This window comes from Vidua macroura, chromosome 3, assembly GCF_024509145.1.
Source record: "Vidua macroura isolate BioBank_ID:100142 chromosome 3, ASM2450914v1, whole genome shotgun sequence".
Classification (NCBI taxonomy): Eukaryota; Metazoa; Chordata; class Aves; order Passeriformes; family Viduidae; genus Vidua; species Vidua macroura.
The window spans coordinates 70451329-70476495 of NC_071573.1; the positions used below are offsets into that span (position 1 = coordinate 70451329).

At 47.9% G+C, this 25167-nt stretch overlaps 1 protein-coding gene across 1 annotated transcript; it reads right to left on the reverse strand.

Moving 5' to 3' along the window:
* Window positions 1-3144: 3144 nt before the first annotated feature.
* NR2E1 (nuclear receptor subfamily 2 group E member 1) lies at window positions 3145-20612 on the reverse strand. The gene is made up of 9 exons (XM_053974089.1): window positions 20542-20612; window positions 15258-15403; window positions 14458-14545; window positions 13937-14172; window positions 12486-12632; window positions 7620-7716; window positions 7085-7234; window positions 6722-6827; window positions 3145-4343 (listed from the first exon to the last, which is right to left on the reverse strand). The coding sequence occupies exons 1-9, from the start codon at window positions 20564-20566 to the stop codon at window positions 4181-4183; spliced, it is 1158 nt and encodes a 385-aa protein (XP_053830064.1). The 5' UTR covers window positions 20567-20612; the 3' UTR covers window positions 3145-4180.
* Window positions 20613-25167: the final 4555 nt, after the last annotated feature.

Below are 25167 nucleotides of genomic sequence, written 5' to 3' on the forward strand. Positions count from 1 at the left end.
GATCTAGTGTTACAGCCTCACTGTGGTGTTCTACCACAATGTAGCTGTGTATCAATAACAGCCAGCACTAAATACCCTTAGATGCTGGCACTCACTCTGCAAGTGTTAAAAAGAACACATAAAGGTATAAAAGGCTGTTCCTGTGTTGCGGAGCCGAAGTTGGAATACCACTCATGGTAGGCAATCAAGGGAACTGTGACTTTAAAAACTTTGGGAAAAGAGTACCTTTCTAAATGACAGGCATGAGATGCATCAATCTAGCTTCAACTAGGTAGTGAAAACCATGCCATCCTATAGAGAAAGGAATGTTTACATAACTTATTTTATAACATCATTCCTAGATTAAAGTAGCTCTGCTCTACTCTGCTCCTAATAGAATTAGGAACATGAAGTCATACAAGTCTGCTGTAAGATGTGATCATAGACCACTTCCCTGAATGCTGAAGGAGGAGTGAGCTGTAGCATTGTGCTGTTTGACCACTGGTGCGATGCAGGTGCTGGATGGCTAAACTGCAGTTCACAGGCAGCACTGCTGAAGTTGTCTTTTATACAGGAAGGAAGTGAGCTAGAGCAGCTTCCTTAGTCTTCCAAATGTGACATAGAAGTTGCCTATCCAGATGCTCTTGACAGCAGATTCCAGAATATTCTAGCAGCAATCTGCTCTAGTGTTTTGTGCTATTTGGTAGCTACATGTTGGCTTAGACTCAGCTCTGCTGCTTTTTTCCTTCTTATGACACTTATCTCTGTAAAGAGCATCCTACAGACTTCCTGACAAATTTAGTAGCTTCTTTTAACTAAGACCATTAACCTCATTTATAAAAATCTGAATGTAAATGACTAAACTGACAAGGCAGTGGTGGCTGCTGGATTACACATAGTACTAGTGATTAGCTACACTGAATAGATAGATGTTCGAATAATTGCTCTGAATAATTTAAATTTAGGTGGAAACCTCATACTTAACTGAGACTATGCTGATTCTCTCTAACCGTTCTATTCACAAACCCAAGGACCAAAACCAACAGTCCATTTGCAGCCCAGGGCTGTTGCTTTTCAAGATGTTTTTGATAATGTAAATCACTTGCAAATTTCCCTCTCCTTGTTGAATCACCCCTAAAAGTTGAGTTACGCTTCAAAAGGGGGAAAGAAGGACTAAATGTATTAAGTTTAATTATGTAGGTTTAGATACAGAGTAAGTTGTTATTTTTCTTTTCTCAAATGTTATTTTCTGAGAGAAGCTTCTTTCAGAAATCAAAGTAAATGCCACATCTTAAACCTGAAAGATGATGACACAATCTCTATCATTTGCCATGAAAAAAACCAAAATATTTAAGCTGAAGAGGGAAAAGCTGCATGCTTCATGTCAAAGTATTCCTATTTCCAAAGTGAGGACTTTGGAGCATTAATCTCTTAGAATAACAGGGCATTTGCATAGCACTCTGGGTAGCCTTAAGTCCTTCAAGGCTAGCTAGAGACCCTAATTCTAGTGTAGTGTAACTGGTTGTGCTTCAGTGCAATGTGCAGCAGTGGGAGCAAGACATAGTCTGAGATTAGCTGTGCCTGAACCATAGGGATCTGGGCATTGTTCCCAGCTTTGTGCTCTGCAGCTGGGCCAGATCTTGCAGGTAAGAGGATGAGATATGGGTGTGGTCCCATTGCCCTGCCTGCTTTGCCAGTATGCTCTGTTTTGTCCTCTAGCCAGGGCGATGTAGGGACTACAGCAAACTGCAGGGTGTGATTGCCTGGTTGCCTAGCAGGGTAGATGCAGTTCATGTTTATTGCTGCTCTGGGACAGCAGCATGAATCTTATTGAAATGAATGCTCTGTGATGGATTCTGTGCAGCACTGGGTTCTACTTCTCTAGCTCATAGACTGAATTGTCACAGAGTGGAGAACTGCAATTGATTTTTCTGCACCGTTAGGTTCTTTTTAGTGTAGAGAGCAGAAAATAGTTGAAGATTATTACAGGTGCAAGAAGAATGAATGATAAACAGTTTGTTAGTTTCTTTCTAAGAATGTGCTCTGCCCTGTGGTAAGTGCATTTTTAAGTGCTCCAAGCTAGTTAGTATAGAAGATACTTTGAGGTCCCAAAGCCTGTGACTCATCTTCTGTATTTATGGTCTGTCTGTGTTGGAAAAGATAGAATGTGAGACCCAGCAGACTGCAAATGGAAGAGAGCTGGGGTTAAAACTTTGACCTCTGAAACATGTGAGATTTTTGAGCTTGGAAGTCAACAGAGCTAGGATTTCACTTGTGACCTGTATTCCTTGACACCGCAAACCAGTGAGCCATCAATACACACAGTATATTTCTACCTGTCATTTTAGCATGCATGGTTCTTCAGTTACTCATTGCCATATAAACAATACATTTTCCTCCTACTATTGCCAAGTTGTTGTGTTGATTGGGAGTGGTTTCCCTCTTTCTTTGGTGTGATTATGCAGTTAGACACCTTAATAAAACCTCAGTCTTTTTAATTGAAGCAGTGTTTTTGTACTCGTCACCTTTTGTTAGCTGCACAGTTGACCGATATTAAAAATTGTAATAACATGCAACAGAACGCACATACTGAGGTAGACCTCTGATGCACTTAGTGTTGTATCCTAGAAAAAGCTACCTGTCACTTTCTTGAGAAAGAAACCTTGCAGCTGGTATTTATTTGGATTACAGAAAATAGCTCCATGTAGGATCTCACAAGGCAGGATCACTCCTTTAATGTTTGTCTAATCTGTTTTTAAAAACCTCTGATGATGGAAACTCCACAGGATCTAGGGCAATCCATTTTAGTAAATAATACTTCTATTCCCTAGTAAGTAGGGGACAGTGAAAGAAGCTGATTAAGGACAACGATTAAAAGAACAGTGGAAAGTAATTTAAATTCAATATATTTTTATTCTTTGTAAATACAATGAGTACAACTTTTTAACTTCACAAATCGGTTAATCCACTTTGTACAAGAAAAGTTTTACTCATTCTATGATAGTTCAAGTGCTGATCTTTCTCAGTGCTAGTTCCTAATAACAAATCAAATTTTGAAAAGTACAGCAGCTATCTTTAAATGTTTTTCTTTTTCTACATTATTCATACAACAAATAAGCAGCTTATAACGTTTTTGTGTGTGAGAGGGTGTAGGCGAACAAGGCTTCAAAATTAGAACCTGGAGTTTTCTAAAAAGGCATTGGAGACTTTTGGAAATTGTTAGCATTGTATCAGTCAACAACCTTTATTTCTTTGAAATAAAATTCCTTCCATTGATTTTTTTATAGTCATTTCATTTCTCTGCACATCTCATTGACAAAGAGTTTGGCCACTGTTGCCTTTGGTTTCAGCACTGTGCCAACAGGACAGCCAGCAGATCACTGAAGCGGTCATCTCCATTGTATTTGGTTTTGCTGTTTTAGTCTTCCTTTCTTGTGTTGTCTCTTTTCAGGTGTGTGGGTGGGTGTGGGGGTGTGTGTGTGTGCTTGAATGTATGTCTGTGCGTGGAAGAAAAAGGAGGGAAGGTCAGGGAGGAAATGTATAAAGCTCTTCTGTCTTTGAGATGTTAACCGAACAAATTGTGGTGACATCTGCGTCAAAGATCACCAGTTCATTTTGTAGGAAGAATGGAGCTGCCGTCATAAGCTACCTTTTAATCAGTTCTGAAGGCCACTTCATGATGCATTATAGCAGAAGCAATGTTTTGGTAACTTGGTCTCAAATGTTGCCTATCATATTAAAAACATTTTCCCAACATAGGCTACTTTTAAAACAATTCTGAAGGCCACCACATCTTGTGTTACAACAGAAGCCAAGTTTGGTCACCCGGTTCCAAATACTGAACAAGCTAAAGTACCTTCTTTCACATTTTGTCTCAGATCTGCCAGTTGAATGAGAGAATAGCAGAGTCTTTGTTAACTATGACTGGCATCTGAATTGCCTCCATCCTGTAGTAACAGGAATAGCAGCCAAATTCCAACCACTTTCACTTTTTCTGTAGAACAAAGCATTCTCTCCATGATCTAAATCACTCTGTTCAGAGCAGCAGAATCATATCTACTGGGGTATTTTTTGTCAATGAGTTTAAGGACTAAACATTCCCAGGCTTATGCTTCCTGTAGATTTTGTTAGTTGAGGCTTATTTTCCATAGATAAAAGTTCTTCTCAAACTGTCCATCCTGATTGTTTATTTTAAGGTAATTTATATATCACTGGATTTGTACATATCTGAAAGCAGTCTTGTAATTGGTACATTCCCAATGGTCTTTTTGAAAAATACTTCTTCTATTGTAGATGGACTAATTGAACGTAAAGCTGGTAAAAGCAATAGAAGTTTTCCAAAACGACAGGGTTGTGTGGGATACCTAGAGACAGAGAGAAAAAGAATTTTGATGAAGTTTTAAAGTATTTTTTCAAAGGAAGGACTTTATTTTATAGCAAAAGACCAATATTTATTAAATTGCACAGGTGATGCTACCTATGTGTCCCAGTTTGAGACAAATTTGGGAGTAAACCAAATAACCTCGACCTAAGTGTAGTCTGCATGGTCTAGAATGACTCAGAATCTAGTGGGATACTATTGTCACCCCACGACACTGTGCCAAAAGCCTGTGTTTTGTACTTGTGTGAGCAAGAAGGTTGGCTCCAAGGAAAATTCCCTGTGGCAGTCAGTAGAACATAGGACAAGGTTTCTGAGTTTTGTTTAGCTCTTTTGTTCATTCCCCTAGAGCAGTAGGAATACAAAAACTGGACCTGCTCTGATGTGTCCCTCATACAGCAATGTTCCCAATGCAGTACAGGGAAGAACTTGACTTGTAGCAACTGCGCTGTCATTTGGAGTTCAGTTTAGAACTAGCTGGATTGTCATGGTAATCACTTTGCCCCCTTTTGGTTAGCAGATATATAGAATACTTGTAAGGAAAGTTTTTGTTAAAGAAGCTGTGCTCTTCCCCAGGTAACATGTTCATGTATAGGACGTTTTCCATCCTTTCTCCCAGCTTTTGAAGCCAGCACAGCATAGGATGTGCATTTCTAGCTGTGCTTATACTGTCTTTACAACAGTGATTCTCAAACTTCTGCTTACAGTAGTCTCCCTAAAGGGAAGTGTAGGTTGTTTGGAGAAACATGCTGCTTCTCCAGACTGCCCTCCCTTGCATCCTCTTGAGAGTGACTCCACTGGGATCAAAGGGCTGATACTGGAGTGACATAGGCAGGAGGATGAAACACACAAGGCTGAAAGCCCTCTCACAATGGAGTCTGAGTGAGAGTCCTGTCAGTGGACTGCACTTTTCCCTTGTAAAAGGATATTGTTTACAACATACACTGGGTAGCACAGTATCTAAATACTTCCAGCAACACAGAAATGCTGTGGAAAAGTTGTTCCCTTGGAAGGGAAGATGTGGCTATGTATTCCTCCCTGACTTCTCTTTCCAACAGGCCCTGTCTCACTTAAGGTCTCCAGGGAACAATCTTCATGGAAAAGGCCTTCCTTAAGAACAGGAAGGCACTGCTATGCAGCAGTTACTCTTTTTGCTCTGAAGCAGCCATAACTGGATGGAATTTGCATTTTTACTGCCATCCCCAGTGCAGGCCATTCTCTGTAGACTCATAGAAGTGCTTCAGAGACTGCTACCATCTAATCTCTGGTACTTATAGGACTTCTGCCTGACAGAGCTACTATGACAGCAAATCAAAGTTTCAGGGGGAAAAAAATGTATAAAAGTTCCTCTTCCACTGCTCCATCTCCAGCTGTTTTAGTCTCATGAACTCCACTGCAACTAAAGGACTTCACTGCAGCGCCACAATGGGATTCACAAATTCAAATTCTGGGGTTTTCATTTGTACCTGATCACAAACTCCAGGCAGCATCTTGGAAGAGCCACTTAAGCTCCTTTGTCCTGATTTCTGTGTCTGCTAAATGGAGGAGGTTATATAGGAACTGGAGATCATGTGTGAAAGGCACTCATACTGGTCTGAGATGCAATGTTTTGAGCATCACTTTTAGAGGTATTTGATTGAATAAAACGTGGAGGAAATTTAGCCTCCTGAACTGCAAAGTGTTGCACAGCCATTATCACTTCCCAGAGGAAGAGCTCTCCTTTTAACACCTTTCTGTTTATTTAAAAACACCAATGTGCTGGAGCACACTTGGAGAGGAGCAACAAAGGTGGTTAAGGGTCTAGAGCACAAGTCCTGGTTAAGAATCTAGAGCAACAGCTAAGGGAGTTGCAGTTGTTTAGTCTGAAGAAAAGGAGGCTAAGGGGAGGCTTTATCACTCTCTAACTGAAAGGAAATTGTAGTGACGTGGGTTTTGGTGCCTGCTCCCAGTCACAAACAATAGGACAAGAGGAAATGGCCTCACGTTGCACCAATGGAGGTTTAGTTTGGATATTAGGAAAGATTTCTTTCTTGAAAAGGTTGTCAAGCATTGGAACAGGCTGCACAGGGAAGTGGTGGAGTCATCATCCCTGAAGGTCTTGAAAACACGTGTAGATGTGGCACTTGGGAACATGATTTAGTGATGGACTTGGCAGCGTTAATGGTTGAACTGGATGATTTTAAGGATCCTTTCCAACATTTTCTGTGGTTCTATTTCAGAAATCCCAGCAGGGTGACAGCCAATGAATACTCTCTGTAGCAGCCTGGTCCCCATTTCAGTCAGTATAAATGCCACCTTCCGTGCAATGAGAGCAGGATTTTACCCCTATACCTGCCAGAAGCATAGACAGAAGACACCACTGACCTGGTATGAATGTAGCTGTTCAGGGTGAGCTGGGCTTCGTCTTGAAGGGCTGCTATGGCGGCCGCATTCCGGAAACTCCTCAGTTCAGAACCACTGTGTGTGGGCACTGGAAAGCAGATCAGTTACTAGTTCAGCTTGACACTTGGGTGGATCAAAACAGTTCAGCTAGTGCTATCAATGGAAATTAAATGTTTCCATTAGTTTCCCAGCACTCCACTGTCAGACCTTTCAGCAATGACTATTGGAATTCAATACCGGGAAACCTGCTGGGTGATACAAAGCTATGCCTGGTTTAAAACATCAGTTTAAAGCAGCAGCCTCATAGTTATCAGACCAGACAAGCAAGAGATCCTTTCTGCTTACCAGCTTTAAAAGTGACAATGCATTTGAGACAGGCAAATTCAGTAGCATCTAGCCGAAGTTGTCTGAATCTAGCCACAACCTCCTGTAAGGCCTGTATTTCTGAAATAATTTTATTCAGCTTCTGAGAATCTGTATTGTCACCATTCATGCCTGAAACAGAAACAGATGAAATAAATAATATTAAAGGCATTTGCTTTATTTTATATTGATTTCTGACAAAATCCTCTGTATCAATGTCCTCTCTATTGTCACACTTGTCTATCTGGTTCCATGTAAACTGACTATATTGTATGAAAGTTAATATAAAATCTTCTCTTGGATGATAACAAACACAGTAATTTGCATTTAAATGACAATGCAAGCAGTCATGAATACAACAAAACAACATTATTTGCATTTAAATATAGATTTATAAATGACAGGTATGCTCTATTGTTCAGTAGGAATTTGTTATTCTTTACATGTTGTTCTTTTTTCAGTAATGTATTTTTATGGTAATTTTTGTAACAAAGTCATTAAATTGTGCAATTCTTACCAGATACAGCCAGTAGAGTGTTAGCATCAACTGGAATGGCCCATTGTGCTATTCCTAGAACAAACAGTTCTCTCCAAGCATCTTCCAAAAGCATCAGCTGTCATACAATAGATGTACAATATAACATAGTGTATAATTTATAGATTTATAAACAATTTAAATATGTAAATTTCTGTTATTTTAAAAACTACTTTAAATGCCTGTCATGGTATTTCCCCCACAGCATTCATTAGCTCTTCTCTTAGCCTTTTGAGAAGGTGTCTAGAAATAAGTCTATGCATTGTAGAAAAACACTGAGAGTTGGCTCACTATGCACCATGTTGTGGACCAAAAGGGAAGAGAAAGAAAGAGAGAACTCTTTTCCCGGAGCATTTGCTCATAACATGACCACACCTGCTTTCTCAGCATGGTATGGGTTCTCTTCTCCTCCCCCTCAACACTTACACAGCTATTCTAGGGCAGGTCTTTCCTCTTGCTTTCTGGAGATTACACTCCTTTCCCTCAGGAAGGCAGAATTTTGTGAAGAAAAGCCTGGATAACATCCTGTATCAGTGTAGGGAGCAGTGGTTTAGATCACACATCCATCTTATAACTCTTTCCTTACTAAGCCAGTCTCTGTATCTGTCAAGCACAGCATCTGGACACACGAACAATTTCTCAGTGTCACTTGTTTTTCTGCTTTTTTGCTTAAAATCACTCAGAAATTCCAGGCACTAAGAGCTGTTTCCTTTCAGAGATATGAATATCCAGGCACCTACACTGACAGCATTGCTAGTTCTCTGCAGTTTTTGCACATTGCATGTCTGTATGGAGGATGTGTTTTTCTCTATTTTCTCTGAGGCAATGCTTGTGATTTTTCCAAAGAGGCAGTGATGCATCTGAAGAGGAGATAAGACTTCTGGAACTGCAGACTGGCAAAGCCAGAACAGACATGTTTAGTCTTGAGGGCATCTATGGATTGTTAGCTTAGACCAACTCTCAAGAGAGGTTTGGAGGACCTCTGGTGCAGCTGAAGTGCATGGCCAAAGGGCACATGGTGGTGCGTGCATGTTGCTGAGACCTTGTGTCACAAAATAGGGTGGGAGAGATTTGAAGGGGTGAGAACTGTAGTGGGCTCAGAAGGTATCTTCTAGCAGCTCCATGCAGTGAAAACAGATTGCCCAAAACTCAAGCAAAAAAAATATGAAGCCACCAAACCAAAACCCCAAAACCTGCAATCATTGATGTTGCTATGGTCCCTGAAACTATCAGCAGCTTAGCTTCTTAGGAAGAGAGGAAGGAGGGTATTTTAAGTATGTAAAGATTCTGTAAAGAAGAACAAGTAAAAAAAGATGCTGTACCAAATTAATGACGATATCCTTGGAATTAGATATGTAAACGTAGTAGGTGATACAGAAAGCATCAGTAAAAGCAAATCCTTCATCTATGTGCAAACTCTTAACAATATTGCTGTTCAGGAGAGTACTACTTGTTGCCAGTCACTAGGACACCAGGCAATGGGCAGAAACTGCACAGGAAATTCTACCTGAATATGAGGAAAAACTTCTTTCCTGTGCACCAAGCACTGGAACAGGTTACCCAAGGTGGTCATAGAGTCTCTCTCACCAGAGATATTTAAGAACAGCCTGGACACAGTCCTGTGCCATGTGCTCTGCGATGACCCTGCTTGAGCAGGGAGGTTGGATCAGATTTGATCCCTTCCAACCTGATGCCTCCTGTGATTCCATGATTACATGGAATGGTATCGGATGGTATTAAACCATCCTGTTCCAATCTGAATTCTCAGAGTCTCTGCTCTCAACTTATCGTTGCAGGCTTATGTCTATTTTATGCCTTTTTGCCCTGTGTGCTTTGCAGAACTTTTCCATAATTTAAGGGAATTGTGACAGGAAGGTACTCGTGTCTCTGCATACAGTTGCTGTTTGAAACACTTACATTGGATTTTACAGTACCAAACACTGCCCAGATTATTGCCTGAAATGGAAACAGGGAGGGGTGCTGTGTCTAGAGTGTGTTGTCCATCTCAGCTTTCTTCTGAGTGCAGATGAATCTACTCTAAAGTTTCCTAACCACTGCAGCCTGCAAACCCAGTCCCTCCTCTGGATAATCCCACCTGATGGATGTGCAGGTGTCTGTATGACATAGGAAATGATTCGCCAGCCTTTCATTTGCTTTTGTCATTTGCTTTCATTTGCTTTCTTTTTTTTTTTTTTTTTTGGTCATTCATTCATGCATATACAATGGTAATGAATGGTGGTTCCTGGAAGATATCAATTTCATATTTTCTTTCCCACTAAAGTCAGAAGACTTTAGAAACAAGAGACTATTCCAATAGCTAAGGCTTTCTTCATGCCTATGCATAAGTCTGTAAAACCACCAATTAAAATAATTCATGCTGAAGTCATACTCAGCCCTCCTTGTTCAAAGAAACAACAAATACCAGGCTTTCTGAACAACTGGTTTTGCTTCTTAATCAATCCCATCCTTGGTGTGACCTTTTGTTGGGGACTTGCATTGGGCCAACCTGTCTCACAGATAATGTGGGTAGGTGTGCAGGCCAGCAGCACTAGAAGCATGACATTTTTTGTTGAGTGGTTTCTGGTTCAAGATGGACTTATCTGTACGAATCTAGGGAAGGGACACAGCCTCTGTTTTACCAGAGGTAAGCAATGCAGCAATGCTCAGACTTGTGTTTTATCAGCAAATTGGTTTTTATTTATTTCCCTGCCTTCAAGATAAAACTGCCCCAGAGTCCTGAAATTACAGTGCACTTGCCTTTTTATAAGAGCACAAAAAAAAAAAAAAAAAAAAAAAAAAAAAAAAGCAGAATTCAGGAAAATATTTTAGTCTCTCCTCAGGCAGATGTCAGGGATACCAAAAGAGAAATCCAGACATTTACAGCTGGGCCATTGTCAAATTAAATAAAGAAATAGCAATGTTATAAAAATAAACTGTATGATTATTCATGAAATAAGGTGATTAAAATCAGAATTATTTCTTCTCCAGCTCTCCTAAGTATTACAGGGGAATCGTGCAGAAAGAGGCCCAAATCAAAGCTTTTGAGCTGAGCAGCTCTGAGTTTTGACGAAGCTGACTTGCAATGAGCTACAGCAAGTGAGAGTGATGTTAAGGAAAGTCTGGGTTTTTAATATGTTATTGACTAAGATTAGTCCCTGCTATGAAAGTGAAAGAGGTAGTGGGTTATTTAATGGGAGCACTGTGGTGCCTGTGGTAGAGAAGCAGGCTGTGCTGTTTGAGGCGTGCTTGGTCACATGCTGTGGAGATCTCTCCTGCTTCCAGATCCTGCTGTCTCATCCTCTGCACACTAACAGAGATGATGGTGTGGGAAATGCCTCCCTATTATGCCAGATAAAGCCTTTACCTAGGGAGCCTCCTGTGGACATCACCAAGTCTCCTCCTGTGTGCTGGGGCTGCTGCTGGAGCAGCGCACCTGCTTCTTCTCCCTGACACTTGAGCCTGTTTCTTTGGTTGCTCACTGTGACAGACCCAGTGCTCCACAGGATTAGTGGCAGCTGAAGACACGATTAGAGAGCAGCAGGATGCCACACTGGAACTGTTGTCTTCCTACTGGCATGTGTGACCTTCCAGGCCCCATCTCATCTCTCCCCTCATCCTCACTGCGTAGCAGGACTGTGGGTGGAGCTGAGCAGCATTCCTCTTTGACTAATTTCACAACAAGGATTTCAAGACATGGGTTTGGTGCTAGAAAATGAGCATTTTTATATAACTTAGCTTTATAACACATTGTGACCATCATTATTTACCTTTAGATTGAAAACACTATTGGTTTCCTAGGAAGCTCTTTTCTTGTAGTTCAAAATACATATTTGCATATCAACTGCAACACTTGTAATGTGTTTCTGGGGAGAGGAACTAGTTCCTCTGATGAACTGCTATGTAACATCTATGACACAGTTTTTCTAGTTACCATTTTGGTAAATTAGCTCAATCATATCAAAGTAATAGATGTCTTTTATGATTGGAGCTTTGTGTAGATTTCCACCCTTCCATTTTACAATTATCTGATTACTTTTTTAAAAATTGGTGCATTATACAAAGCACACTGAGTCCTCATCAAGAATCAAGTCATTAAGAAATTGTTTCATCTTGTATGGTTCACTTATGATTTACTTGAGGCAAAGGGAAATTACCATAGAGGAAAACAAAACATATTAGGGAAGATTTTAATTAATGGTAAAAAATATTGGGGGTTGGCCAAATACTGTTTCCACCATATTGATGTAACTGTAAGCCAAGGTGAATAAGGAAAAAATGTCTGTGTAAACAGTTGAGAGAAGAGGAGAGGAGAAGAAGAGGAGGAGGAGCAGGAGGATGAGGAGGGGAGGGGGAGGAGGAAGAGGAAGAACTGGTAGAGGAGGAGGAGGAGAATTGGTCTTCAGAAACAACCTCAGTCATATCCTGAGACCATAAACTTAACTAAGTATTTCCCATCCCTAAATAGCAAAGTAAGATGCTATTCCCCATTTTATGGAAGGAAAAGTTGTCCTACAAGTCGAGAAGCAGTTTGGGCATACTAAGTTTGGTCTGCAGCCTGCTGATTTCTCCTCTAGCACTTGTCCTTCCATAATGTTAGTTTTATGTTAGATTCCTTTTTCCTGGCTTGATTTTTCACTTGCTTCATCAGGTAAAAGTTAGAGGAAAGCAGTTTCTAAATCACTGCCTGGTTTTCAGGGACAGACTGAAACGCTGCACTGAATTTCAGAGCTGCTGAAGTCCATTACAGATTTCAAGGTCTAGGGCTGGAAGTCCAGGACCCAATGTGAAGTCTAAGCCTTCTTTAACAGGCAGGCCAGGCCAATACCACTCCCACTGCCACTGCCTTACCTGGTCTTGTAAGGACAAGGTGGAGAAGGCTGGCACACTTTTGGCCCACTTGATGCTCATGAACAGAAGTCTGGCTGCTGACTCGCAGACGGATTCAGTGGCCACTTCGTAGAGATACATAGGGGTACCGTTGACTTCATGTGGGTACTAATGCCAAAGAGAAAATAAAGCCATTTCATACAGTGTCACCAAGGCAGCCTGGTCTTCCTCTGCCCTACATTCAGTGCTCCTGCTCATGCCCAATACAGAGTGTGCACTCTCGTGTTCTGCAAGCAGAGGGCATTGCTTGCAGTGGGCTCACTCCAAACTGCTCCTTGCTGCTTATCCATGTGGAAGAACTGTCCTAAAGAAACTGTTCAGAGCAGGAGGTTGAAAGGAGAATTAAACGATTGCATCAGGGGGAAAAAGTGTACCAAAGTTATGAGTCATGCTTTACTCTGTTACACAATAGAACACCTCTGATAGCAGAGTTAGAATAAAAAATTGATTAACAACATGTAGTTTGTAATCTTGCTTCAGAAGCTGATTTAGCATTCCAGCCCTGTTCAGCAAAGCAGTAAATACTCATTTAGCCTAAACCTTCATCTTGCTCCCTAACTGCAACAGGTTGTAAGTGGATGCATAGAGCTAAGCATAACTATCTAGAGGCTGTGTAGGGTTTGAATGGAGTTATGTTTTCAAGTGTGTGCTACATTTTCTTGTCAAATAATTTCCGATTCAACACTTTTCAAAATTACCACATAAAACTGTATTTTGTGACCATTTTTATGATGGGTTCTGCCAAGCTACATACCAACTATGAAAATGCAGAACTATTTAAGCAGTTTCTTTTGTGATTTTCTAGATGCTGTGAAGACACAAAATGCCATTGCAAATGGGCTAATGAAAAACATCACCTTTCAGCTAATTCCTGTGCAGTTGAGGCCACAGCAGTACTTCCACTGGGCTGCTTAGGAAATGTCACAACCAAGAAGTGCAGAGAGCCAGCTTAGCCAAGTTTGAGTTTTGTGTCTGTGGGGACAAGCTGCAGGCTTTGGTCAGTACACAAAGTACTTTCTGAACTACACCACCATGGAGATTGGCATTTCTCTGAAGAAAACTCATTCACAGCGATTGCATTCCTTGTGAAACAAGGTTTAAAACTGACTTGTGGATGCGCTCCAGGCAAGAGGAGCATTTCTGCTTCCATGAAGGTATAAGAATGTATGAGACAGGGTTTGTATGGAGCAGGTTATCAGTTGGTCCTGCTGCATACCCCTTCTCCAGAGGATATTGCACCTCATAGCCTCACAGCTTTTAGGGGTGTAACAAAAGTCCCCACGACAATCCACAAAGCTTCAAGCTTTGCTGTTTGCCTTGCTGTCTACCCCAGAGGCAGGAAGGAGCTGACAGGTTGCAGGCACCTCAGCAGCAAGGTCTGCAGCCCGCCAGGGACCAGGGCAGTGGCTGACCTTTGGGGTGGGCTGTGCCAGGCCCACCAGAGCCTGTCTCTCAGGGGTGCCAGTGACAGCGGCCAGCTCCAGGCCATGGGGCTCCAGCTGGGAGACGGCGGTGAAGAAGGCGGGTGCCGGCAGGGCGGCAGCGGGGAAGTGCGGGGCTCCGCCGCTCTCCTCCTTGTGCCCGCGGAAGTAGAGGGCCACCTGCTTCCGTATCGTCGACGTCCGGGGGCCCCGCTCGTGCTGCACCGCTGTGGGGCATCAGAGAGAAGCCAGGGAGTCACCTCGGGGATCCGCACTGGCTGCCCCGCACTGCTCGACCGGGCTTCCCTCCCTCCCTGCAATTTTCTGAGGCCAGCCCTGTGCCCCCCTGCCCGAAGGGTGTCTGGGGAGAAGTGTCTGAGGGCTGCCGCAGGATGGGAGGGTCATTCGTGGCCGGGCCAAGGAGACACCGGAGTGACACAGCGCTCCTCAGTTCAGAGCAGCTCCCTCCTGCTGCCCGGCCACCCCAGCCCCGGGAGAGGGGGAGCAGGTACCATCTTTGTTCATGTTGACCTCCAAGCACTTCTTCAGCCGGCAGGCTCGGCACTGGTTCCTGTGCGTCTTGTCCACCGGGCAACCTCCCTGCAACACAGCCAGCCGTCGGGCCGGGGGCAGCAGCGCGCCCACCCCGCCGGCCCCCGGCGCCGGCCCCGCGGCGGCGAGAGGCGCGGAGGGGCCGCCCCTGCGTGCGCCGTGCCGGGCCGCGCCAGGTGCTCGGCCTGGGACAGGGCGGGCCGGGCGGGGCGGGCCGGGCCGCCTTCAGCACCCGAGACAGCGACGGCGGTGCCGCCCCCTCGGGGCGCCCCGCTGCACCGCGCATCCCTCCTTGATCCCAGCCTCACATCCCCGCCAAGACGCTCCGGGAGTGGGAAGGAGAGCGGCCGGAGCAGAAGGGGGAAAGCGGGCCTGCCTCCGCCTGGGCGCGGGCACGACACGCCGGCGTGTAAACCCGTGGTAGTCCATCGCCTGGCTGTGCTGAGGCTTACCGGGAGGCTGCCCCTCTCTGTCCTCCCATACCCAGGCGGTGTGCCGGCTGTGCCCTCCCCTTGCCCTCATTCCTCCTTCTCCTTGCGCATCTCCCCCATCCTCTCCGGTGGGCTGGGGCGAGGGGACGTGCCGGGGGAGGCGGGCTGGGGCACCCAGCGCCCGGCCTCGGCCCGGGACCCCCTGGCAAGGGAGGGTGAGGCTGCGTGGCTGCTGCATCTTGCTGCGGGTGTCTCTCTGTTGGTGGGGCCCCTGGGGAAATGCAGGGTAGGGGGTGCAGGCGGTGAGGGGGCTAGGCTGCGGCTGGTACCTGATTTCCTGATTTGCAAACATAGGTCCTATTCCTCCTGATGCTCCGCTTGAAAAATCCCGAGCACCCATCGCAGGCGTAAACCCCATAGTGCTTTCCGGAGCTGCGGTCCCCACACACTTTGCAAGGGATGTCTAAAATGCGACCTGAAAGCAGAGACGGGAAAGAGGGAGAGAGAGAGCTCTCAGCAATCTGACCTCCGGAGGGATTAGCCCCAGAGCCGCAGTACAAGCAAATAATGAAGTGATTTTATAGCCAACTTTCTTTTCCTTGAGCAAGTGTCAGTTTTCTACAATGAGCATTATTCATGCCCCACTACGTTTATTTGGATCTTCTATAATCGCCAAGACCCATTTTGGAAGGGAAGATTACAGCAGCAGGAGCAGCAGTCTTGCCTGCGAGAAGTGAGGATGAGGGGGGAGGGGAGGGGAATTCGGGGGGTTTGGTGAGGAGACTCTGTGTTTCTCTGGCTTTCTGGCGCTCGGCAAACAGGACGGCACTTTCCCCGGACAGGAGAGCAGTCAGGAGACCGATGCACAGAATAAACCAAAACAAAATAAAATTATCGGGAAGCCAAGCAACCTTCTCTCCCCGCTAGCAACCCTGACGAAAGGGGGCTGATTTCCACGGCAGAGAACGCATGCCATTTTCTTCACCCCAAAACCTGCAGCAAAACTTTCCGTCAGTGTTTTGTGCGCGGAGGAGTCAGCGGACCTGTGAGCCTGGCGGACAGGCAGTGTCCCTCCGTCCCGCTCCGCCTCGCCCGCAGCCCCCGCTCCGCCGGGCGCTGCTTTCGCACCGGCTTTGACTAGAATTGCAAATGCTCTCAGGGACATGTAAAATCTTGTACAGAGACGATTGCAGCCCGGTTTAAGAAACCCGCCAAAACCCCGCTTGGCTTCTGCCTTTTCTCCGTTTTTTTCCTTCTCTCCTCTGATGTTTCTTTTTCTTTTTCTTTTTCTTTTTCTTTTTCTTTTTCTTTTTCTTTTTCTTTTTCTTTTTCTTTTTCTCTTTTTCTTTTTCTTTTTCTTTTTCTTTTTCTTTTTCTTTTTCTTTTTCTTTTTCTTTTTCTTTTTCTTTTTCTTTTCCTTTTCCTTTTTCTTTTCCTTTTCCTTTTTCTTTTCCTTTTTCTTTTTCTTTTTCTTTTTCTTTTTCTTTTTCTTTTTCTTTTTCTTTTTTCTTTTTCCTTTATTTTTTTCTTTTAATTTCTTTTCCTTTTCATGTTTCTTTTCCTTTTCCTTGCTCTCTTTCCCCTTTAATTTTTTTCTTTTCTTTTTATTTCATTTTTTTCTTATTCTCTTCCTTTTCCTTGTTTTCCTCTTCTCTTCTCTTCTCTTCTCTTCTCTTCTCTTCTCTTCTCTTCTCTTCTCTTCTCTTCTCTTCTCTTCTCTTCTCTTCTCTTCTCTTCTCTTCTCTTCTCTTCTCTTCTCTTCTCTTCTCTTCTCTTCTCTTCTCTTCTCTTCTCTTCTCTTCTCTTCTCTTCTCTTCTCTTCTCTTCTCCTTTTTCCCTCTGCCTCAAACAGCCTTCTTCCTTCTTACCAGAACTTAAGTTAGAAATTCAATCCCTCTCACCAAACCTTGGTCTCCAAACTCTAATGGAGGGCTCTCGGGGCCGCTATATTTATTTGGAAGTAGTTCAGGGACAGCCCCGGCTACGGATGGGTGAGGACAGAGGGGGAAAGCGGCAGCGTGGGGAGCAGTGCCGGGGGGCGGGAGGGGGGCAATGGAAACAGGCCGCAGGGGCTCCTCTCGCTCCCTAGAGAATTTAGGAGTCCGAGATACTTTCAGACATGTCTGCGCTAAGGTTCTAAGACAATGCCTGCTGGCAGACAATAGGGACATTAGATAAAGTGTTAACTTAATGATTTTGCCCATTGAAACTCGTTTGACTGCCTCCAATGAGCACAAGCTGCCAGCTTCTCCCCTAAATGAAACCCGACAGCTGCTATACACAACACGGCGAGAGGGACGGGGATTAGGTTAGGGACTGCGAGAGGGAGGGGTGACGGAGGGAGGGAAGGTGGGAGGGGGGGAGAGAGGTTAAAGAATAGAAAACTTTTGCGCAATTAATAAGGAGCGCAGCTGAAGGATGCCCCCCCGCACACCACTGCCTGCGAGTAAACCGCGGCTTTGGAGCTGCAGGTAGGCGCCCGTGAGGAGGGCTGAGGCCAAGGCACGGTTTCTGGGAGTGTGTAATTACAAGCCCTCCTTGCCACCTGCCTATTGGGGCACCAGTGACCCGTCAAAAAGTGTAGCATGGGAATTCGGATATCGCACAATGCAAACGGGGGAAAGCGCCCGACTTCCCTCTCCAGTCCTTAGCATCCACGGGGAGAGAGAGGATCCACACGCACGCACACAAAGGAGGAGGAGGAGGGGCAGGCTGGGGGTGGGGGGAGAGACACTGAAGCGGTACGTGCAGCGGTGGTGCATCCCGGTGCCGAGCCCGGCACTGCTGCGCTGCCCCCGCGCACCCCTTCCAACCGCCGCTCCCCTTCCCGCGGCAGCGGGCCCCGGCCTCGGCCGCGCACCCGAGCCCGCTGTGTGACCGCCACCCCCGCGGGGAACCGGGCAGCCAAGGGGTCCCCGCTTACCCGGCCGGCCTGCGGTGTGGGGCGGCCGGCTCCTCTGCCGGCGCTAAAGTCGGCCAGTGGAGACGGAAGAAACTTGTGTTAGTTTTCCCCACACAGATTTTAAGTTTGGGAGCCGCTTTGGGAAAAAAAAAAAAAAAAAATCCTATGCACTATGCATGTACATATCCACACCACGTATATAAACATACGGTCCATGTATTCCTAACACGTCCCCCTATTCCTGCCATAAATCGCGAGCACCTGGAGCACCTCACTAAACCCATACAACCACTTTTCCAGCGGCCGGAGCAGCGTGGCCGGTCTACTCAACTCCGTGGCCCCCGGCGAGGCGGTGGACGGGGAGGGGGGCACGGCGGAGGGAGCGGCTGGAGCCCCCCGCATCGCGCGTTTGCGGGGCCGCCCCGTCCCGCCGCCCGCCCGGCCGCGCTCTGCCCACCCCTTCCACCCCTCCAGACCCCCAGCCCTGCCCCGCGGGGGCTGTTATGAGAAAACTTTCTTGCAGGGCAAAATATGAAATAAATAGACGGGTAGGAGGCAGGGCGGGGGGTGGGAAGGAAAAAATGTAAGCTTGACACGAGGTCATGCGATAACTGATTAACTCTGTTTAAAAGCGCTCCGGTTCCCCGAGGTACCGCTTCGTCTCAGAAGTTCTAGCGCTCAGAAAATGGGATTTCTGTTCAGCAGGGAAACCGTTTTGAACATCCCACGACAGGGGGTCCTTGGGGGCTTTTTTTGTGTGTCATAATTGCTTAAAGGATATATGGCAGCCCCGATTACTGTAATTACCATCAGAGGCTGTTGAAAGAAGTTAGTCTGGGCTCGGGGGACGGCGGGATGGGGTCTTGTTACCACCCAGGCAGACATCGCAGCTGACATCGCCGGGCGCCCACCGGCGGGCAGAAAAGCCAAGACGTAGCCCCCTCGCCCGGGAGCCCCTCAGGACCCCCGGGACGAGCGCCCAGGCCCTGGGACAGCTGGCCGGGCTTTTGCATGCGCTGCCGAGGCCGGCTGGGCTCGGGCCCCGGCGCTGAGGAGACCCAGCGTGTCCCCATCCAAGTGGGGTTTGACTAAGTCGGGCCTCGGGGTCCCTTTCGGGAGGTCCCCAGGGGTCAAGGGGTCATCAGTGAAAGCGGCGGCGGTGGCCGGGGGGTCGCTCAGCGCCGTGGGGCCGGAGGAGCGATCCAGCCTGGCGGGTTTTCACCTCCGCAAAATGTCTCCGGCAGAAGCTCCGCCGCCCTTTGGGGACAAGACTCCCCGGAGCTTCCTGCCCCTTCCTCATCACTCAGACACCTGCCAGGAGCCCCGATAACGTCCCGGCGCGGCTGCCCACGGGCCCGATCCAGCTTCGGCTGCCTCGCACGACCCGGGCAGCCTGGGCAACGCAGTCGGCCGAAGCAGCCCCGGCCGCCGCAGGTTTTTTAGCCCCCGTCCCCTTCCCCGGTTGGTACATTAGTACCTCGACTGCAATTTTATTTCCTTCCTCGCGGGGCTGGGGCAAAAAAGATGCCGCACTCAGCTCCGCGGAGAAAGAGGACAAACCAGAGAGGCTGAAGCGGCGGCAGCTCGGCCGCAGCGCCGGGGGCTCCGCGCCGCCGCCTCCTCCACGCGCGCCCTCCGCGCCGCAGCCCCCGACTGCCCCCCCGGCCCCGCCGCCGCGCCCCCTCCCTCCTTCCCGGCTTCCCGGCCCCCGCGGACAAAGGGCGGACTCGGGTCAAAATAATGGAGGGCAGCGGCGAGGAGAAGGCCGCGGGACTGGCGGGGGGCGGCCGGTGGCAGGTACCGCGGCGGGAGGGAGATTTGCCTCCCTTGGCCGCCACTCCGCAACCCCGGGAGCCTGCCGGAGCGCAGAGGAAATAGCTGTCCGATCCATCACTTGTCAGACATTAAATTGGATTGGGTATTTTTTCCCCCTTTGTTACTGACTCCATCCATATTACAAACTCCGAAAGTCCCGTTGGGATTATACGAATTGAGCCATTCTGTAAGAGCGGTTAGTCATGCTTTAAATTCCCCAGTTATGAGGTGCATGGATTTAGGATTAAGGAAAATGTGACTTTTAAGTTGTTTCTGCTTTCCTCGTTGCAGGATTATTTGTTGTAACTGGGAATAGTGTGCAAAGTATTGATTTAAATCCTCCTTCGACTGAGTTGCTTACGCGATTCCGTATAATTGAGTGACCGGAGTTTCAAACTCTTAAAAAGAAATCATTATGCCGCAGAAGATTGCATAAAGTCCGTGAGAAAACAAGCACGTTTGAACGCCGAAATGCCTTTTAAACCCAAACCGTCCCCCCGTCACCTCTGCGCCGGAGACCCGCACGTAACCGGCCGCGTCCCGGCGGGACCAGCCCCCTCCCCGCCGTCGGCGGAGTCGCTTTCCCGGGTGCTCGCTGCCCACGGGCTTCTGCCCCGGTTCCTAGCCCGGAAAGCCGGGGCACGATTCTGGAAAACGGCTTTTTGTAAGCATCAGGCCCAAACTCCATCGGGGCAACCCCGAGCCTATATATTCGTTGCCACTCCGGTTGGAAATATACACTTCTTTTTCAATTGGGCGCGGGGTGGGGGGGGTGCAAACCCAAGCCACAACCCCCCCTCCCCTTCCTCTCCCTCCCCTCCACCTCCCGCCCCCCAGGCCAGGCTGCAGCCGGCCTCGGAAACGCTGCTCGAAGCCTCCACCGCGTTATTACCCACTTGTTGATCCCGCCGGCTTGCTCATGCTCGAAGCCCCCGTGAGTCGTTAAACTCGGGGCGAAGTGTCGGCGCCGGGGCGAGGCGGTGCGGCCCCCCCGGGGGCCTCCCTGCTCCGCGGGGCAGGTGCCTCCCTTGGGTGCTCACTGCTGGCTCCGCCGCGGGGGCCGGCACATCCTCGCCGCAGCCCCGCTCCCCCAGCGATGTCCTCCCGAGGGAAGGGGACACGCTACGGGGACGCGGAAAGGGGGTGGGGGGAAGAAAAGTGGAGCAAAAGGAAAAAAAAAAAAAAGAAAAAAAAAAAAAAAGAAAAAAAACCCAACGAAGTGACCCAAAGTCGGCGGCCGCTGGCTAGCCCTCTGCGAGTAGATGCTCTCGGGACCCTGGGAGGGTGCTGGGGGTGCGACTGTGCTCGCCACCGCACTCCTGGAAGGCAAGCGAGAGCCACAGCAGCCAGGACAACAATGAGGCGAAGGAGAAGGTAGGATAGGGAGCGGGGCTCTGCGCCGAGCGCCTCGGTGCAGCAAGCAGGGAGATCAGAGCCTGGAAAAATAATGGAAGGGGGGAAAAGGCGTCAGAGGAGGCAGTCTCTGCCTCTCAGAAACTGAATGGTATAAAAAGGGAAAGGTTTCCAGAAGTTCATTACACTGGCTGACTTCGCGCTTTGAGCTCCAGGCTTCGGCCCCTATAATATCAGCAGAGAGGCTGTGACAGGCAGCGGCGGGGAGGGGAGAGGGACGCCCCTTGCCCACTGAGCTTCCCTCGCTTTCCCCCCAACTCCTGCCGCCGCGTGACGTCACCCCGCGCTGGCGAGGGGAGGGGGCAGGGAGGGGGTTAAATGCTAATGATATTAATGAACCCCCGAGCGGCTTCCACACAAAATGCAGAGGCTGCCGAGACGATTCCGCCTCCTCACTCGCCTTGTGCCCTCGCTGTCATAAAAAGCGACAACTCCTCACCTCCCCCCCCCCGCGCAAAAACCCCCCAAAAAACAACAACAACAACAACAACAACAACAAAACCACAACAGAAGACAAAAAGAAAGCAGAAAGAACGGATCAAGATCCCGTTTCTTTTGCATTTTCCCGTGCTGAGGTGGAGCCCGCCTGCGGTTCGCCCCTGCCCTTGCCCTTGCCCCGGCCCGGGCAGCGGCTGCGCTGGCAGCCGGCGGGGTTGGGCGGGGAGCGGGTCGGGGCTGTGAGCCGGGCCGGGCTGAGCCGAGCCGAGCCTCCAGCCTTCCCGCCGGGCAGCCGGACCGCCGTCCTGCCGCGGGAGCCGGAGGCTGGCCCGGGAGGAGCAGGGCCGGCCGGCTCCTGGAGGCGCACGGCGGGTCTGCTCTCGCTCCCCAGAGCCGGGACTTGTTGCACGGCAGCCGTGCGAGGAGCCCGCCCTGGCCCCACGGAGTTGCTCCGACCCCCGGGCACCGCCGGCCTCGCTGCCCCTCAGCAGCTCGCCACCCTCAAGCGTCCCAGGAGCGCTGCCAGAGCCGCGGTGCAGGGGGGCGGCGAGGGACCAGAGGTGGGACCCTTTCTCAAGGCCGGTTTCACCGAGAGGCTGCCGAGCTCTTCCACTTCTGTTGGGAACTGAGAGGTGAGACTGCTAGAGCAGCCGAAGGATGGTGAGAGGTGCACATCTGAGGAGGAAGGGAAGACTATTTCTCCTGCCGATGCACGCTGGGGCGGGCAACGGCACCAGAAAGCAGGGGTGGCAGGTGCTGTCCCTCCATCCCTTCTTTCTCATCCCTGTCACTCGTGTGAGGTGTTGATGCTCCACAACTGACTTGTTGGTTGTGATCCTGGGGGAATGTGGTGTTCATCCCAGTCTCAAACACACTGTCCCCGTCCTCCTGCACTTCATGCTTCATCCTTGCATCTTTCTATCTCAGGTTATGGGTGATTCCTCTTGTGCTGATACTGTAAGTGTGTTGCAGGGCTGCATGACTCTGGGCAGCGCTGGAATCCCAGTGACTTTCTGCTCTTTGCTCCCCACAAGACCAGTGTGTCCACAACACAGAAGGAAGCCTTGAACCAGGACAAGCCTGGTCCTGCCTAACACTGTGGGACACAGTCCAGAGGACTGGGAAGTTGCTCAGGGAGATCTCAAAAAGCAAAGAAACTGGTGGATCAGGGAATGCAGACAAATTCACTCCAAATCTGCTTCCAGGGAGGCAGGGAAAAGTTCACCTCCTTGAGCAATGTGAAAAGCAACAGGGAAGGAGATACTGCATTAGCAAGGTCTGAAGGCCAAAAGAAAGAGGATTAAATGGCAGCAGGGCCCAAATCTGGCCCCGGGCATCCCCTGCTCTAGAGAGGCAGATCTTTGGCCTTATAGCAGCCACAGTTGTTTGTGTTGAAGCCACCTCAAAAACACTGCAAAGGCTGATCAGACCATGTCCATGGGTTTCAGGTGCACCTGAGAGAGGCTGCTCTGAATGCAGGCAGGGCTTTCCCTCCCATGTACAGCATCAGGCTCTGCCAAGAGAAAAAAGAGAAGAGCTCAAACATCTCACCTCTCCACCCAAAACTCCACTAACATAACCCAGACACCCAAAGCTGGCTCTGCGTGTGGGCTGGGGTTGCAGTTGGTGTGGAGAGAGCAAACCATCAGCCCTTCCCAGTTCCCTGGGCTGTGCCTGGCATTGCTTTGTAAACCTGTACTGGCTGAGGTTTGTCCTTTGTCTTTTCAGAGCCTTTCCTGTGGTTTCTGTAATGGACGGAGATATATCAGTCCTGAAAATGAAGGCAAGAGTACTTCCAAGAGTACAGGGAAGAGTTCCCTCCCACCTCCAGCTTTTTGCTGCAGGTTCTATCAAAGCTGTTTCCAGGGCCATTTGGACAAAAGGTATTTCAGCTTTCAAAAGGTGAGAAATTACAGTTAACATTTAGCATTTGTAATGATTACTATTATTGCCATTTAACATTTACCATTATTGTCCTGGTTTTTGATGGATTAATAGTTAATTTTCTTCATAGTAGCTGGCATAACGCTGTGTTTGGGATTTAGGGTGAGAATAATGTTGATAACACACTGATGTTTTAGTTGTTGCTGAGCAGTGCTTATACTAAGTCAAGGATTTTTCAGCTTCTCATACTGCCCTGCCAGAGACTAGGCTGGGATGTGCAAGAAGATGGGAGGGGATGCTGCTGGGACAACAGCCCCAAACTGGCCATAGGTATATCCCATATCATACAGCATCATGCTGAGCAAAAAAGCTGGGGGGAGATGGCGAGAGGACTGGCTGGGCAGCAGTAAGCTGATGGTGAGCAATTGTCCATCACTTTCACTGTATACCCTTTTATCATTATATTATATTCCCTTCCTTTTCTGTTTCTTTAAGCTGCCTTTATCTTAGCCCACATGTTTTACCTTTTATTTTGATTCTCTTCCTCACCCCACTGTGCTGGCAGTAAATGAACAGCTATATGGTGTTTAGCTGTCTGTTGGGTTAAACAGATTTTGTTTATTAAGCAGGTCTACATATACAGAAGATACTAATACAGCAATGAAATTTACTGTCTCCTTGTACTGCCTTGGAGGTACAAATAGTTGTCAATCCTGTGACAGGGAACGGCATGTGTTCCCTTCCAAGTGTATCTCCTTCAGGACCCTGGACTCTGATTACTGGTACATGGTGACATTTCTCAGCATTGTGCCATGGTCTCTTGCCAGGTATCTTTTCTTTTCTTGGAGTATTAGCAGCAATAAAAATCCAATGTGTGACCCATCTTCAAGTACAGCACTCCTTCTGCCTTTATCTTGCTTTTCTCCTCTGGTCTTTGGATGGAGAGCCAAAAGGTCTTCAGTGAATAAAAGCAAAAAAATGAAAAAGTGAAGAAGGTCAGGTGAGGAAAAAAATTAAGATGCCAGAGGTGTGTGGATATAGCAGCAGAGCTGCAGAATATATAAAAGTGCAGTTTTCATTGGTTTCTCTCAACAGGAAGCAGGTGGGTAAGATTAGGCAAATCTAACATACCTGTTTTCTTGGAAAGGTGATAAGGAGGGAAAGGATAGAGCTATTTTCTCCTGGAAGGAGGAGCTACTCTTGCTTTGGGATACTTGAGAAGCTGTCTCCACTCCCCTCCTTTGGTGCATGTGCTGGGTGATATCCAGAGATGTCCCTTGGTGCCCTAGGCAGCCCTATGCAGGGAGTTGAGTACAGCAGCACCCTTGCAGCATAAATACCTTCAGGGTTTAGTTCTTTCAAATCATACCAGAAATCTAAGGTCCTTCCCTTCTTTGTAGGTCACAGTTTTTGTGGTACCATCACAAATCCCTTCTCTGTATCCCCCTGCAGGCAGATGGATGGGCAGCATCACTGCGAAAGCTGCTGAAGGGACCATGCTGCTCCTTGGCTGTCCCACCACACTCCTGGTCTGTGACATGGCTGTGCTTGGTGCCCAGCTCGGGCTGCTCCCTGTGTGGAAATGCACTTAACAAGCTCTTTTGAGGTATTGAGTTTTCCTTGCAAAGCCCCTGCCCCACGGATGAGTTCCTGGGAGGGCCCTGCACTGTACAACTGGCAGTGGTGGCATTGGCCCTCCTCTTGTCCTTCCTGGGCCAGCTCACTGTGCTGATTTTGGCCAAGGTAAGTAATCTTCTTCACAGGAGCTGGCACAGACATGTGTTTTG

Bases quoted from the DNA above. Each gene is read 5' to 3' on its own strand.
- NR2E1 (XM_053974089.1), bottom strand. From the start codon at position 20,566: ATGAGCAAGCCGGCGGGATCAACAA. The intron at 14,546-15,257 runs GTACCAGCCGCA...GCTGTGTTGCAG, and splicing joins TTTGCAAATCAGGAAATCAG to GGAGGTTGCCCGGTGGACAA. The intron at 7,235-7,619 runs GTAAGAATTGCA...TTTCTGTTTCAG, and splicing joins CACTCTACTGGCTGTATCTG to GCATGAATGGTGACAATACA.